General features: G+C 44.0%; 2 protein-coding genes across 6 annotated transcripts in view; both read right to left on the bottom strand.

Moving 5' to 3' along the window:
• Positions 1 to 16,944, bottom strand: part of LOC307020546 (uncharacterized protein) — a 28,951-nt gene that overhangs the window by 6,290 nt on the left and 5,717 nt on the right. The window lies entirely within an intron of this gene.
• LOC307020542 (G2/M phase-specific E3 ubiquitin-protein ligase-like) lies at positions 6 to 11,973 on the bottom strand. Of its 5 annotated transcripts, none has more exons than XM_079651981.1 (17): positions 11,854 to 11,973; positions 11,467 to 11,592; positions 10,853 to 11,268; positions 6,125 to 6,299; positions 4,919 to 5,353; positions 3,954 to 4,071; positions 3,698 to 3,819; positions 3,277 to 3,586; positions 3,060 to 3,151; positions 2,619 to 2,660; positions 2,324 to 2,391; positions 2,148 to 2,240; positions 1,731 to 2,041; positions 1,444 to 1,622; positions 1,122 to 1,294; positions 775 to 989; positions 6 to 663 (listed from the first exon to the last, which is right to left on the bottom strand). In XM_079651981.1, exons 5-17 carry the CDS (start codon positions 4,982 to 4,984, stop codon positions 422 to 424), a joined length of 2,031 nt encoding a protein of 676 aa, XP_079508107.1. In that variant the 5' UTR covers positions 4,985 to 5,353; positions 6,125 to 6,299; positions 10,853 to 11,268; positions 11,467 to 11,592; positions 11,854 to 11,973; the 3' UTR covers positions 6 to 421. The 5 variants fall into 5 exon arrangements, with proteins under 5 accessions (XP_079508107.1, XP_079508108.1, XP_079508104.1 ...); XM_079651982.1 differs by having other exon boundaries at positions 10,853 to 10,907; XM_079651978.1 differs by having other exon boundaries at positions 10,853 to 11,592.

The following is a 16,944-nucleotide window of genomic DNA, read 5'->3' as shown; positions in this document are numbered from 1 at the left end:
TGAAACACTTTTAAACCATTTAATGAAGAGTCATTCAGCTTTACTCTTTCACAAAGTCCATGTAAAAACATGTTGATAAAATGGGCAAAACAAAATTGGCACATTTGCACAACAAGGTGCCTTTTGCAGTCTTTATTTACTGTTTATGTAAATATTTGTAAAACATCTTAACACATGTTCTGAACTCTTGATTTAACCACGGTCTACCTTACCTACCTAACGAGAATATAATAACAATACAATACAAATGTGTGGTGTTGTTCACATGTTAGATATGAAATAGGACAAATCTGCCATGAAAAATACTCACATCTCTCTTACGTCACAACATTTTGGTCTGACAGATCGCAACATTAAAACAACGGACTGTGTAGCTACTGTGTGTGGGAACATTAACTTTTACCACAAGTTATTTAATTGTTTAAAGGCACCCAAAGCCGGGGGAATTATTAATGCCAAAGTTCATGTTGGCTTTGAAGGCACCATAAGTGTCCAAAAGAGGAAGCTTTAAAATGTTGGCACAGGTATTTGCCATTGGGAATGTTGACGTTGTAGAACATAGGAACTGAAGGCGTGGCAGAGGACTCATACCAGCAGGAGGCACACATGGCACACCTGTAGCGAACATTAACACCTCCTCCAAGGTCACTGAGCTGTCATTTTCTACAAAGTAGAGAACATTGGAATCAATTGACAGTAAATACTATCTACATCAACACCGGAACTCTTTATAATCTGTGTGTATAAAAATCAGACAAGAGCAAATTGACTAACCTTCACAATCGAGAAGATAGTCTGCCCAGTAACTCATAGCTTTCTCTTCCTGAGCCCTTCTGTTGCTTCCCTGTTGACTAAATTCAGGCTGGAACAGATTTTCCATCTCTGCAGCAGACAGCTTCACATCGGCATGACAGAGAGCAGGGGTCAGGACCGTCGGATGCTGCTGCAGAGCTGTCAGAAACTGCAAACTTTCAAGTCCAGCCTTCAATCTAAAATACAATTAAAAGATGCATGCAAAGATACATGTGCATCATGTAGAAGTAAGTAAGCAAGAAAATGGGACAACAGCAACACGTTTTTCATAATTATTTTAGCAATAACAATGAAATACAAAAACCTACCTTTCGATTGCAGTGTTGTTCCTGTGGATTATGTACCACTTCAGGTAATCCTCTACTATCATTTTTTTTTCTTCACATGACCTGACATGTCTGAAGCACCCAGCAGTCTGCAACATGGCACTTTTCCGTATCATCAAGTCCTGAAGGATCTCCACTGAGGGTGAATTCTGAATCTAAAAGAAGAGATAACAGAGTCCCACACATTTCAAATATGACACGTAATTATAAAAAATGGTAATGCCAGAAGTATATCTTGAAAGAATGGTTTAAGTGGACAAAACTCTCTCTTTACCTATTCTAGAATTTCACACCCTTCTCATACCTCTTGTAGGACTTTCCCTATCTCCTCATCTGTAATGTCTCCGACAGATGCCTTGAAACTGCTCTGCCCTGAGATGTAGCTGACCAGATCCTCTGACAGACAATTAGGACCAGGTCCACCATGCACAATGGACACAGCAATCATCTTCCCTGCTAAATAATACTCATCCTCTCTGATAGCTGTCCAAGATAATGCAGAATAAAGAAATATTAAATCAGTTTCCATATTTGAAAACACTGCAAGGTTGAAATATGGGTTCTTTTAAAACATTATACACAAAACAGAACCTGTTGAATTGTAGACCAGGTAGCGGCTCTCCACAGGTCCATCAAATATGGGCCGTTTGTTCAGCTCTTTCATGAGAAGGGAGAGGAATTCTCTCTTGGGGCCACCTGTATCGAGACCTTCCTCAAACCTCCCTTCATCGTCAGAGAATTTCACCAGGATGTCTTTCTTTTCTGAGAATGTTGCCCTTTTGAATCCTCTGACTGCTCCATCCCAGATGTTCGAGCGACAGATGTTAAATCTGCTGACAGCTCGATGGTCAATCTCTAGGGCCAGGTTTGCAGTTATCTCAGAAAGTGATTGCTGGTCCACCCTGTCATCAGATAAATTATGACCATGTTAAATGGTACACCATAGCACACATTTTTGATCAGGAAAAATAACAACCACAGTTGAAGTAAGGGTAACTTTTCTCTTACTTTGTATCCTCTGGAATGTCATGACTGCACTCAACACTGTCTGAGTCATCCTTATCCTCTATTACAATGGGCGCATACAGCTGAGTATATTTGCTGAGAAATTGACATACACAAGTTTACATTGTTGATGTTTTCATATAAAACATACTTGAATTGTAGAAAGGAAAGTATAATACCTATAGCACGCAGTTTCCAGCAAACCTCCTGATGTTCCTGGGCCCTCTTGTGAGTCAGAAAATAAGACCTGAATCACAAACCATAACAGGGATAGGACAGGTAAGTTGAAGTATTTTAAATCATGGCTATCTGAGGGCTGATTTAGAAAGAAAAGACTATTCTAATGTACACAAACGTGGATCTCTGGGTCAGTGTGACACGTTATTTCATGTAGTTTAAGACATTAATTGTGTGACAATATTTCCAGACAAGGCTAAATGTGAACAAAAGACAATGTTTTGGAGCCACAATTACCGGAGCTGCTGAATCACTGCCTGACTCTGCAGGTTCCCATACCTGGAAGTAAAAAACAATATATCAGTGTGACACTTCAAATTTGACAGAACTAGAGCTTAACACATTTGAACATAAATATTGAATTCTATTATTCTAACAGAAAGTGTATGTGATTTGCGCCAGGGGGAATGATCCTTCTTACATTATTACTTTCAGTGAAAAACATACACATTATTATGGTGTGATTTTGCAGGGATCTGCACTAAATAAAGTTGTTTTCTTAAGTTTGTATAATATGTGTAAGCCAGGACGCTGCAACATTTACCGCAATTTAAAATGCTATTTTGGGACATGTTTCATCGTAAAAATATGCCGTCTATGTGAAATCTAGAAACATTTTCACTTCCAGATAGAATTTACAATATAAGCGATCTAAGATACAACAAATGTAGTACTCACTAATGTATCAGCTGCATTGAATTTTGCAGAAGTTGGACTCATGATGATCACCTCTGAATCCGATGAGTTGGATTCAGAGCTGGTTTCCTGAGCTGTGAAATACAAGAACAGGTATAAGAGGATTTTAGACTACTCAGAACAACAGAGTGCTTTCCTTGACAAACAAATCAATTTAAAAAGCTCTTCTTGGTTGGTAATTAATTTCACAATTACTTACAAGATGTAAAGAAATCTTCAGCTGTACAAATGTACAGTGTGATACGTTGGTAGGCCTTCCCCACTACCTCTTTGTACTCGTTTAGAGTGAAGGGTACTTCTGTTCCTGGTATATTAGTTATCTTTGTACCGTCAGGGTAGAGCAGTACGTAAGGACCACCATGTAAATTTCTGTCGAAGGTCTTCATTTTTTGCTCAGCAGCTCTCTGCAATCCGTCCGCATCCGACTCTGGTCGCATCAAAAGGGGAAGTACTGTTCCTCTTACAGTCTTCAGTACACCATCTTTCAGCCTCATAAGGCCTACTGAAATCTACAGAGAAACAACGAAATAGGCGACTGTTAACTAGTTCAGTGACACTATAAATACATGACAGAATGGACTGTCGGCAAATTATTAGTCTATCTCAGCAAAAAAATGTACCTTCACAACCTTCAGGTTGTCTTTTGATGGTGTTTTTTTTTTCTTAAAACCTGCTCGTCTCTCCTTCTCTTTTACACTCCGGAAAGTCCGGAATAACTCCAGTGTGCTTTTTCCTGTAGCCTCTGCTTGAAATAAGAGTCCAATCAATCGTCAATGACAAAGAACAGAGAGACATACAGTGTTCTCACCCATACTCATAAGATATAGAGTGTACATTGCCTAAGCCTAATTCAAAAAATAAAAAAATAAAGATTACCTCCACTTGTGCCTGTTTTATCAACATCACACAGGAATTTGAGGTCCTTGCCACATGAAAAGCAAAAGGCTGATTTAGAGTCCTGCTGCTGTCCACAAAAAGGACAATACATTATGACCTGCAAGAAAACAAATAAAGTATCATTAGGTTGCTTTGCGCTTCAATTGCATGAACATCTTTCTATCTATCTATCTATCTATCTATATATAAAGCAAGAAATGTCCGTGTGTGTGTGTGTCTGTGTGTGTGTCTGTGGCTCGCATATCTCTCTGACTGTTTGTCAGATCGACCTAAGCTTTCGGATATGGCTTGCGGATTGCATGATGATTTGCATCCTTCATTTAGAATTTTTTGGGATTCATTTTTCTAAACCTTTATTTTTGACGAATCTACGCGCTCCGATCGGGTACGCCCCCCGGACAACATTGCAAGCAGCAATTATGGGAGCCAAACAATCGGTCCGCTTAGTACAGGCACAAGCTTTGAACGGCCATGCCCCGAACGGGCACTGCACTAGTTTTTAAATAACACTAACACATTTGGAAAGACTAATCAGTACTACTTTCAACGCTGGCTTAATACAAGGAATCTCCCAAAATGGATTGCAAGTGTGTCTTAATCACGACATTCCCCACTGACAAGGGCAAGACAAGTTTCAGGCAGTTAAACACGCAAGAATACTGTGTGTGTGTGTGTGTGTGTGTGTGTGTGTGTGTGTGTGTGTGGTCTAGATTTAAAACGGTTCAAGCTGCACGGATAAATCGAGCAGAATCAAACAGTTTTTACAGACAAGCAAACGACTTGAAAATAGCTTTCTGCAGTTTTGATCAAAGCTATGTTCTACTAACATTATACACTACACACATAATCTGCTCCCACACACAAAATAACGTCATTTAAAGTCATAAATACGGCAGCGACAGATATTATCTACATCCTGTGTAACTTTAACATTATAAACTTACCCATGAGATGTTTCCTGGAGATCCCCCAGACTTCTTCTTCTCTCGCATAAAAAACCGCATGTGCATCAGCAATAATAGTCCCCGGTAATTCACTTCCGTTGTGGCTTTTTTATTTGCATCGCGGCGTTTTTATTTGCGCGGCATTTCTGTTTCTTTTTATTTGCAGCGGTTTTTTTATTTGCAGCGTTCTTTTATTTGCAGCACCCTGGCCTCTCAGGGCCACCGTAGAGAAGAGATACAATCAGTGACAGTCTCAGTTTCAACATATAGCCAACTTATATTGTGTGTCTAAACTTACAGTAATTAACAGATGTATATATGGAAAACCTGTGGTATGTCTTACCTGTGACCGCTGCTGTTGGTCTCCTGATCAAGGTTGTGCTCCTTTTTGAAGTCGCTGAAGCTGGCAGCTTCCACCTTTGCCCTCTCTGTGATCTTTACCAAAAAAAGAAAATGTCAGAGCAAAAGCGCCATGCAACACCATAATGCAAAGAACACCAGTTTTCAGTGCAAGACCTTCAGAAGAACAGTTGAAACATTCCATGACACCATCTGACTTGCAAGAGGAAGTGTGGACAAGGGAGAACATCATGTATATAGCCATGAGGTTACATTGCAGACATCCTTCATAAATATGTAATGTCAGATGAGAAGACAATTCTAATTTGCCCTTACTTTGACATATCTGTGGGCTAAAACTGTCACGGTTTGTGAAGGAAGCAGGACCCAAATGCAGATATAAACTGAAAAAACGCCTTTATTTCAAGGCTATGATATAAACAATGACAAAACAGAACACTCACCGCAGAACTAGTCATGGCACAAGACGAACCGACAAAGACAGACAGAAAACCCAGAACTGAGGTTACCTACAAAAAAATAACTTTTCTTCAGCGAATCGTAGAGCCAGTGGGGCCCAGCGCTTAGAGGGCTGCGCCATTTACTCATAGAAGCTGTGGTTACAGTAGGTAACCTCAGTTCTATTTCGTATATGGCTTTGCCCTCTAAGGCTATCGCTATTGGGTTAAGGGCGAAGCATGATGTAGTCTGGCCCCACTGGGTCCGCCCGCCACTAGAAGCACAGACACACCTGCTAAATAACACCCCATGCCTGTTGTGCCATGCTTAATGGCGCATCACCGTCCCTGGAACATAGCAAAACATGCCTATCTTCCCGAAGGGGTGAAGGCTGGGAACAATACATACCGGCCGCTGTGAGAAAGTAGAGACGAAGGTCCCACCTTGCGCAGCGATCATAGAGGGGGAACAGCAGCTCTCTGCGTGTCAGACAGGTAGGAGAGCGCCCAGCTGGATCCCTGACGTCACTCACTCTGACAGGACACCCAGTACAGGGTGTGTCAGAGAGGAATGGGAGACATCCCTGAAATAAAAATGAATAAATGAACAGGGGGAAGACCAAGATGCAGCAGTGCAAATATCTTCCAATCCACATTCCTCCATGCAAAGCCGTGGAGAAGGAAATTCCTCTGGTGGAGTGCGCATTGATGTTCTCCGGGGGCTCCACCCCAGAGGAGACATGCCTGTGACACAGCCTCACACAACCTGTGTGACAGCCGTTGTGCAGACAGAGGTTGCCCGATCGAGCGCTCTCTATAGTGCACAAACAGGCGCTGAGAATGGCGCGAGGCAGCCGTGCGCGCCACATAGCAAAACAGCGCGCGCACAGGACAGAGGAGATTTAGAAAAATAGCGGGGGTAAAAACCGCGCAAGACACTGTTCATGGGATGACAGGAGTGTTTCTTGTACCCCATGGAACTGCTGGGGGGAGAGGCTTCTCTGTGAAGTGCCGTAATTGTCTTCATGGTGACGAGCCACGCCATCGCGGCTGCTGCCCGTGAGGCAAAAGGGCTGCGAGGGAGTTTCCAAACGCTGCCTTTCACTCCGTCTCTCCTCATTAGGCACGTACACGCCCAGGGGATGAGAGGTGTGTGCATGCTGTCCACACGAGGCGTTATAACGGTGCTCGTGGGTTATTATGACCGTGTGTAGGAGGCATATCTGGGACAGAGGAATGCCGCGAGTTCTGCAGTTTATAAACCAATAGGTTAAAACAGCAGGCTTCTGCAGCGAATAAACCACCTCTGGAGTGTCCCCCTGTTGGAAGAGACCCAAGGGGATCATCACATGACCAGCTGACGCCAACGCCGAGCAGCTGCGTCACGGAGAGGGCTGTGTGGGTTGTGACACGCCGGAGGAGAGCTGTCAGTTCCTCCCCTCGCTGCCGCGAGAGTCGCGCTCCCATGCTGGCTGAGTTTAATTCCACTCCCAGATAAACGATTGTCTGAGAGGGAAGAGGACAGCTCTTCTTCCAATTTATTATGAAACCCAGGCTTTGACAGATGCGATACGAGATGTACCGTCTGTAAAGCGACTTCTTCCCTGGAGCGAGCCAGCAAATGGCAGGTCGTCCAGAGAAAAACCACACTCTCATCCGTCCTCTGTGTAGTGGCTCCAGCCTTCTCTACACAAATGCGAGGAGCCAGGAAATATCCGAACGGCAGACGATTGTCTGGTCTGATATTCCCTGAATGGAAAACGCAGGAATTGCCTGTGTTTCGGGATGATGGGTACGTGGAAGTATACATTCTTCAGGTGGAAGTGAACCAGTCGTCCTGGTGAACACATTCCAGCACCTGTTTGATCATCAGCATGTGGAAATACTGACAGATCGAGGATGTCTCATTCCCCCAGTCTTTTTCGGGATTAGAAACATAACGGGAGAGAAAACCCCTGATTTTCCTCCCTTTGAGGAACCCTGGAAATATCCTCTTTCAACAGGAGTTCCAGCAGCTCGGATTGGAGCGCAAGACATAACTTATGGGAGGACAGGAGTGTTTCCTGTATCCCATTGAACTGTGGGGGGGGGGGGGGGGGGGGGGGAGAGAGGCGAACTGCAGGACGTATCCTCTGCTGATCAGCCTGCTCATCCATCTGTCCATCAGACACACACGCTGCCACTCTGAGAGCGGGCGCACATGCTCGAGATGTTCTGTGGTCGTCATGGCAACGAGCCACGCCAGGGAGCCTCCACACGCTGCGTTTCACTCCGGCTCTCATCATGAGGCGTGTACACGCTCAAGGGTTGAATGGAGGTATGTGCAGTGCTGTCCACACGAGGCGTTATAACAGCGCTCATGGGTTTATTATGACCGTGTGTAGGAGGCGTATCTCGGACAGAGGAATGCCGCGAGCTCTGCAGGTTATTAACCGAGGTTAAAACCGGCAGGCTTCTGCAGCGAGCCCTGCTGTCTACTTAATCAACAGATTAGTGGCAGCCGGCTTAATTGGCGAGCTCTGCAGGTTATTAACCGGTAGGTTAAAACCAGCAGGCTTCTTGCAGCGAGCCCTGGCGCCGTGGCGCTGCGGGCGCTGCCGCTGGGGGCACTCAGCCTGGAATACTGCTCATTCCCCCGTTCTGGCTTCTCTGTGATGCCATTGCCCTCGCCGCCACTGTGAGGCGAAAGGGCTGCGAGGAAGCCTCCACACGCTGCGTTTCACTCCGACTCTCATCATGAGGCGCGTACACGCTCAGGGGATGGATGGAGATGTGTGCCGTGCTGCCCACATGAGGCGTTATAACGGCGCTTATGGGTTTATTAAGGCCGTGTGTACGAGGCGTATCTCGGACAGAGGAATGCGGCGAGCTCTGTAGTTTATTAACCAACAGGTTAAAACCAGGCTTCTGCAGCCAGCCCTGCTGTCTACTAATCAACAAATTAGTGGCAGCCGGCTTAATTAGCGCGCTCTGAAATTTATTAACCGACAGGTTAAAACCAGGCTTTAGCAACGAGCCCTGCTGGCTATTAACCGACAGGTTATAGGCAGCTGGTTTACACAGGGCGTGAGGCAACCCCAGGTGGGCTTGGACCGAACGGGCTGCGCGGGGGCCTCCACACGCTGCGTCTCACTCCGACTCTCATCATGAGGCGCGTACACGCTCAGGGGATGGATGGAGGTGTGTGCAGTGCTGCCCACATGAGGCGTTATAACGGCGCTCATGGGTTTATTATGACCGTGTGAAGGAGGCGTTTCTCGGACAGAGGAATGCCGCGAGCTCTGCAAGTTATTAACCGAGGTTAAAAGGGGCAGGCTTCTGCAGCGAGCCCTGCTGGTAATCAACAGATTAGTGGCAGCCGGCTTAATTAGCGAGCTCTGCCGTTAATTAACCGATAGGTTAAAACCAGCAGGCTTCTGCAGTGAGCCCTGGCGCCGTGGCGCTGCGGGCGCTTCCGCTGGGGGCACTCAGCCTGGAATACTGTTCATTCCCCCGTTCTGGCTTCTCTGTGATGTGCTGTAATGGTCGTCATGGTGACGAGCCATGCCATTGCCCTCGTCGCCGCTGCCCGTGAGGCGAAAGGGCTGCGAGGAAACCTCCACACGCTGCGTTTCACTCCGGCTCTCATCATGAGGCGTGTACACGCTCAGGGGATGAGTGGAGGTGTGTGCAGTGCTGTCCACATGAGGCGTTATACCGGCGCTCATGGGTTATTATGACCGTGTGTAGGAGGCGTATCTCGGACAGGGGAATGCCGCGAGCTCTGCAGGTTTATTAACCGATAGGTTACAACCAGCAGGCTTCTGCAGGGAGCCCTGCTGTCTACTTAATCAACAGATTAGTGGCAGCCGGCTTAATTAGCGGCTCCGCTTCCTCGGAGGCTCTCGCGGAGCAGACCAGGAGCGGGGGAGCCTCACTCCCCTTTGACTAGCCGCCGGGAGACCCTGTCTCTGGGGTGGCGGGGGAGCGGAGACGTGGGACGGAGCCCCTGCAGCCGCCGGCGCAGTTGCTGTGGGCGTCTCTCCGCTTGCGGCCTCCTGTGGCCGGCGTGGACGCCGCGGCTGCTGCGGGCGTTGGTGCCGCTGTGGCAGCTCAGCCGACTGGAGCCAGCTTTACATGCTGGCAAATGCCGTCCACCTGTTCCGCGGCCGTCTTCATGGACTCCACCATGGCGTGGAACTGGGGTCCGAACAGCCCGTCCGGACTGATTGGAGCGTCCAGTAGCACTTTTCTGGTCGTCTCCGTAACAGACGCCGCCGCGCTGTGGTGACGGAGAGGGGGAAAGCATGTTCGGCCGCCAAGCTGGCACCCTGCTCCGACTCTGTCTCCCCCGTCCGGGGGAGAGGAGGGAGGGGAGAACCGAACGGTGAACCGTGGAGGGAGGCGGGGCAGGAGTTGCTTCGGACTCCTGCCCGGCACTCTGCCCCAGGGACACGAGGCCCCATCCGCAGGCTCGTAAGCCTGGACGGGCCAATCGTCCCTCCTCGGCCACAACAGCAAGAGTGTCCGCTCTCCGCTTCCTGTCGCCCGAGGGGAGACGAGCGCAGTGCATGCCAACTGCTGGTTTAGAGCCGCGTACGCGTGCTCTGACCCCCGGCAGGATACGCATACTGCTATTATCTCTGCAGATCATAACTCATTATGAACCCAGAGCCACATGAGGGACAATCACGGACGCAGTTGTTGCTCATGATGATTCTCAATTGCTGTGCTTCAGTAACTGTGCTGGTTTGCTGAAAAAAAGATGGAGCAGATTGCCGGGCCTCCTTCCTATTTATACCGGAAGGAGGCCCGAGGGTGGGGCCCACCTTGCGGGTGGTCGTGGACTACAAGTGTTTCAGTGCTGCGCGGGGGCACAGGGGGATTACCCAATAGCGATAGCCTTAGAGGGCGAAGCCGTATACGAAATAGAACTTAAATACACACAAGACTAATCAAACAACAAGACACAGGTGAGGAGGGAGGAGAAAACACAGGGGCCACAGGTGAACATAATTGGAAAATTAGACACACCAGGGAAACTAATGACAAGAGGAAAAACACAGGGAAAAGGACCAGACAATAACCCAGAGGAAAACATGACATCATGACAGCTTATCAGGGCTGCCTTATCACAGTGTGTAGTGTTAATACCAACCTGCTTTTGTCATGTATTTTGTGACCAGAGCTGCCCTGGAGAGAAAGCTGTTCACCTATAATGAATGTTACAATTAATGTTCGGTCACCATCACATAACAATATCACCTACGCATCATAGATCTTGAACTGGATGGTTTAAGAGAAAACTTGTGTGATGACTTCCTACAATATGCATGCATTTAGTGTTGCTGAACATATGAGCTGCCTATCTTTCATTTGAACTCAGACATAAAGAATATGCTTTAAACTAATCAACAGGCTTGTCACTGAGATGACACATACATATTTGTACTGCTTTCTATTAAGACTTATTGTATCCATCCAGTTACAATAATGCCATTAATAACATAGCTGCTCTACTTCCTCTCCCACTGTGTTTCCTGCTCCGTCCTGACTTCTGCCACCCCATCTCACCTGCAACACAGCGCAAGTAGTGTTATGTAGCATTTCTTTAGAAGTTTTTGATATCCAATAAGGCATGCCATGCAAAACATTTAAAATTCCTTTGCATTAAAGATGTTATGTACCTCACATTTTGCTGTATGGGCTTTTGCATGCATCACAATACATTTAAACATTTTTGTGGATGTGCAATATGACAGTGAGGATTACCTGCATGTTACATCCATACAGAAGAAGTCAACATTTGCCTTCTTGGACATCTCTTTTTGGAGAAACATTGAGTAAGCGTATATTTCTCCACGGAAGTGGTTCAGTCCTCGTAAGAGAAACCCATGTCTGATTAATCAGAAGAAATCTAGTTGTTAATAACAAACTGACACAGCAAGGCCTGGCTTAAGCACTCATCTCTGTCATCTAGGTGGCTATAACAAAAAATATCACTTGGATGCTACGAATGATGGATCAATTCCGCTCCACAATCAAAAGTGTTTAATGCTTCCAATTCTTACAAAGACTTAGACTTGGATTGCTATTAAAACTGAAATAATGAGACCAGACTCAAGAACCAAACACATATACACACACAGACACACTTACAAATACATGCTTGCAAACTGCCACTTGAATGTCCTCCTCGTCTATCTGGGCACCAGACTTTTTTGACATCTCTCTGCCAGCGGTGAATTTGGCAGTACCACAGACGGCACTGGGATTTCCCTATAAAGTCAGTTTATTACACACAAGTTTTGACATATACAAAAAAGAACACCACAGCTGTAACTGCAACTATCATAATAAGAAAAAAAACGTACACTTTTCATGTTGCCTCTGACAAGGTCAACAAATGTTGCGACTTCTTCGTCCTTGGCCAGGAACAAGCCCTCATAGATTGGCGACTCCTCAGTCCTGTCCATGATAAGTTAACATACAAGTCAATAATAAAAATCACAAAGCACTATATTACTATGATTTGTTTTAATGTCTGTTATGGCTACTCAAACACAACCCCAAGGGCTACTATTTGTATTAGCGGTGTGTTCTTTATCATTTTCATTAATACCTATACATACCCTTTTGACTTCGAAAAGCGGTAATGCTTGCGGTTTCCATCACAGCAGACAGCCAACATGTCTGGAGAACATGCTGGACAAACAAAGTGATGGACCTGGCACATAACCTCTTGTTTGTACTGACAGAAGCAAAACTCGAAGAAGCTTCGCTGAAATGTATCAGCACAGATACTACCTGTCTGTATATTGATTTAAAAAAAGTGGATTAGTAATTGTTTTGAAAGCAATGCCAACAATTAATGATATGGTATACAGTAATACGATATTGTTTTTTGTATGTTTCCGTGTGATTCAGGCAGATTTACCCGTCCAGCTGGAACAGATCTGTGCTCCAACATTTTCAGAAATGCCTGCTCGAATGAGGTGAACACATCATATTTGTAAAGCGTCTGGCAGCTGGTGCTAGCTGGCCAATACCAATACAAAAGCAGGTCTTTAACCTCAGGAGTCCATTCTGCAGAGCAGGATGGACAGGATTTCCGAGGCAAGCAGACATTGTATCGTCCTGTGAACAAATGGACAAAGTAAAGATATTTCGGTAATAAAACTGTGATTTTTGACTTAAAAAATTGGATTTTATACATAGATGTGCATATATGATTTATTAGGTATTTGACATGGCATTTGGGTGTTGTCTGAAAATGACCAGGTGATAAAAATCTTTGCATTGCACAAAGTGGTAAAACTCTGCCGTACAATACTACTTGTACAAAAAGAAGGGCTTTCAGAACAACATACCGTTGATGGTGACCACAGAAATATGCTTCCAAGGAGTAACTGTGACGTCATCAGAGCATTCACAGATTGACCTTGCAGTAGGAACAGGCAGTTGACATACTGCAATATAGAAAATAAGTTAGGAAGGGTGTATTTACAGTTTTTCTTTAATTCTCCAGATTATCAAGATATTCAATAAAATGTTGCATCATTTCCACATATCTTGCAGCCCTAGTCAAAACCAATCATACTTTGTTCAATCAGCTATGTACACTTCCCATTCACACTTAATTATGGGAACTACACTATAATGGGACATTGTAATGTAATGTTAATCTTTACATACTTTGTTCACAAAACTGAGGCTGGCCATTTTCCTCCACCACCACAGCAGTTGTAGGGGGAATGGGCTCTAGAAATCCATTGAACACAGCCTCTCTGTCATGCAAGCTATTCCTCTTGTGGGCCTCAATGTCACAGGTTGCACAGAGCGACTCCATGTCCAGTGGAACACAGTCCAGGCACCTAAGCCGCTTCTTCTGCACAGCATCTGTGGCACTTCTGAATGGCTATTCTCTCAGCTGAGAGATTTGCATTAAAAAGCATTGGCATAGCCGTTTTCATTCTCACATCTGTGAGAAGCCGCCTTTGTGCCCAGGCAGAAACCGTTCCGTCTGTTGCCTCCGGAACCTGGACTGCAGTTAGGGTGTCCCTTGACTCTTGGAGATGTGTTTCTAAAAAATAAAACAGCTGTTAAGCCGCCACCCTAAAACTGGTATGATGGATATTAAGGTAGTATACTGAACCACTTTTGAGTTGGAAAAATATATGCCGACTAATAATAGCAACATGCTATTAATCATCATATGCATCCAAAGCAATATTAGCAAGTGATACTTATACCAAATATGCATTCACTTGTCATGAAACAGTCAATACTCAATACTTTATTATGATTAACTAGATGAGTATAAAAATGGAAACATTGGAAAAAACTGTAGTGCCAGTTAACTGCTGTTATAATCAATATACTCACCAAGACTACCAAACTCTTGATGTTCTAGCTGAAGGCCTTCCTCATGCACAGGATCGTCTCTTCTGGCTTGTGAAGCTGCAGAGACAGTCATTTTTGCTTAACCCTTCAATCAATCTAAAATTACACCAATTAATTGTAATATGAAAATGCTCTGTAAGGACTGCAGGTAATGAAACTAAGAACATATTACCACAGCATCACAATGACAATTTACATTTGGCTAACTTTTATCCAAATCGAGGTACACATTTAAAAAAATACAACACAAGCAAGGATTATCAGTCACAGGCTCTTAAAATATCTTGATTTAATTTGAAAATGTTTTAAACATTGCAACAGATTTGTCAAGAAGTATCTTCAAATTAATAATTTCATACTGTGTAAACAAAAATAACTTTGTTATGAATTATCTTTATTCTTAGAAATCATGATATAGTAAAGAACAAACCTGATGCGGAGCGTTGTGTTTCCCGTTGTCTCTCACGTCTGCTTGTGACCACTGGATTAGAAAGGGGTCTCTTCCTGCTTTTTCTTTTCTTTTTTGGAGGGATGGCAGGAGTTTCAGTGGCCATGGCAGCCTATATTTTTTCAGAGGTTGAGATCAACAACAAAGTTGTAATACAACATAAGACAGCAGCACTTATATTTGAGCAATTATTTAACGGTTGCATAAAAAGGTCTAACTGTCCCTTTATATTACATCAATAAAAAGCAATAGCAATGATTATATTACAGACTTGGGTATTTGCTTATCATGAAAAGCCTTCATGAAAAGCCTCACCCTGGCCTCATGGAGATGAGCCTCGCTAATCAATGCAGCCATGTTCATCGTGGCCTCCTTGGGATCCTCAAAGACCCTCACTTCAGGGTTGAGGGACATGGCATACAAATAATACAAACAATACACAAAATGAAGAGTGAGAGAAAGACAGGAGAGCGATTAAAAGAGAGAGTGATAGAAAGAGAGACAGTGAGAGAGAGTGGCTCTTAAAAGTGCTGTTGGTTTTATATGTGTGTGTATGTGTGTGTGTGTGTGTGTGTGTGTGTGTGTGTGTGTGTGTGTGTGTGTGTGTGTGTGTGTGTGTGTGTGTGTGTGTGTGTGTGTGTGTGTGTGTGTGTGTGTGTGTGTGTGTGTGTGTGTGTGTGTGTGTGTGTGTGTGTGTGTGTGTGTGTGTGTGTGTGGATATGTGTGTGTGGATATGTGTGTGTTGGAGATATTAAGTGTTGTAATGAAGCTGTAAAACAGGAAAAATAAAAACATGATTAGGATTATTTAGAATAACAATAACATCTGTGCAATACTCTGGAATACATTATGCATTTACACTGTGCATATCGTTATATTATGCACATATTTTTACATACTTGTTTTTCTTATATCTTCTACTATATATTTTAATTCTACAATGTAACAATCCCAATCTCCCCCGGAGATCAATTAAGTATTTCTGATTCAGAGTGGGACATTGGGTGGTCCCCACTGGCCAGTCAAATCCTCTGGAAAAACTCCAGTTCCACATTTTTGTTCCACTCCATCGCCGGTGCCCTTTAGCCACTATTAAAACTCTGTGTTGAACACTGTCTTTACAAAACATGTGCAAATACATGCATTTAAACATATTTTTCTAGCACGCACCTCCACTATCCAACTGTGCCCGGGACAGCTAATGTCATGTAGCTGTATAAAATATAAATGCTATCCAACTAAAAACTTTGACCGGAAAGCCGGAGGCCGCTAGTAGCTGGTAGCTGGACGTGGCCGCTACAGTAGGTTGCGCGTAGCCTATTGTAAAAGCTAAACACGCTACAAAACTCAACCTTATATCCAGGAATGAAATGCTATAGAGACTGTGCTACAGTGGAATAAATAAAAGCAATATTATTTAGTGTTTTAAAGAAATAAACTCCCCTTGATTTTAGATACTTACTGTAGTCCGTTGTCAGATGAAATTAATGAAAGTGAGGTGATTGTGGGTTACGTTGCAGTCAAGCGCGACGTAACGTTGCCGTGGTAACGACGGAATGTTCTTCTGGTTTATTGTTGTTATAATAAAAATGATTATTATTACTATTAAACAAAAAGCATTTAAAATACAGTCAGTAGCCATCGTCATTCCGATGTGGGGTGAGTGGTTTTCACCATCATTATCATCATTATATATTTTTTTTAAATGACTAATATTGGCCTACAATACCCCTTTATTGATCAAATAGGAATATAATTGTCTTTTAAATAACGTAAACTAAAGGGAACAATCTATTTGACACAGCTGAAGCTCTGGCCTTCCTTAAAAAATAACTAATTTAATAAAAATCAGTTGTATTACACACAATGCACTGTTTTTTGAGAACACACATTTGGTAAATAATGCACCATAATACATTCTGACGAAAAATAAAAAGGATTATGAATACAAATAAAATAAAACAAGCCTCCCGTGAGTTACTACAAGCTATAAAGTAGATTTTAAAAACGTTTTATAGAATAAAAAGCTCACTGCAGGACGTTGTAGAAATGCCTGTGTGCACCACGACAAAGCAGCCTCATTCACTTTACATTGGCGTTGTTTGCGTGGTGCCGACATGTAAATGTAACAAATGTCGTGACTCCACCACGCAATGCGGTATTAAGGAGTCGTGGTGGAGTCACGCATTCTGGTGAGATCAAATATAGACCCTCCAGAAAAACGCGGGCAAAAATCCTTGATTATGCGGGCTAAATTCCTTGATTATGCGGGCTAAAATCCTTGGTTATGCGATTAAACATGCAGGGTTTTTATGTGACTTTATGCGGTGAAATTGCGGGAAGTTGCGAAATATGCGGAAAGTTGCGAAATATGCTAAATATGCGGGGGAAAAGAATAA

The sequence above is a fragment of the Notothenia rossii genome (genome assembly GCF_949606895.1).
Source record: "Notothenia rossii genome assembly, chromosome: 9".
NCBI lineage: Eukaryota > Metazoa > Chordata > Actinopteri > Perciformes > Nototheniidae > Notothenia > Notothenia rossii.
This window is presented reverse-complemented; position numbering and strand designations above follow the sequence as displayed.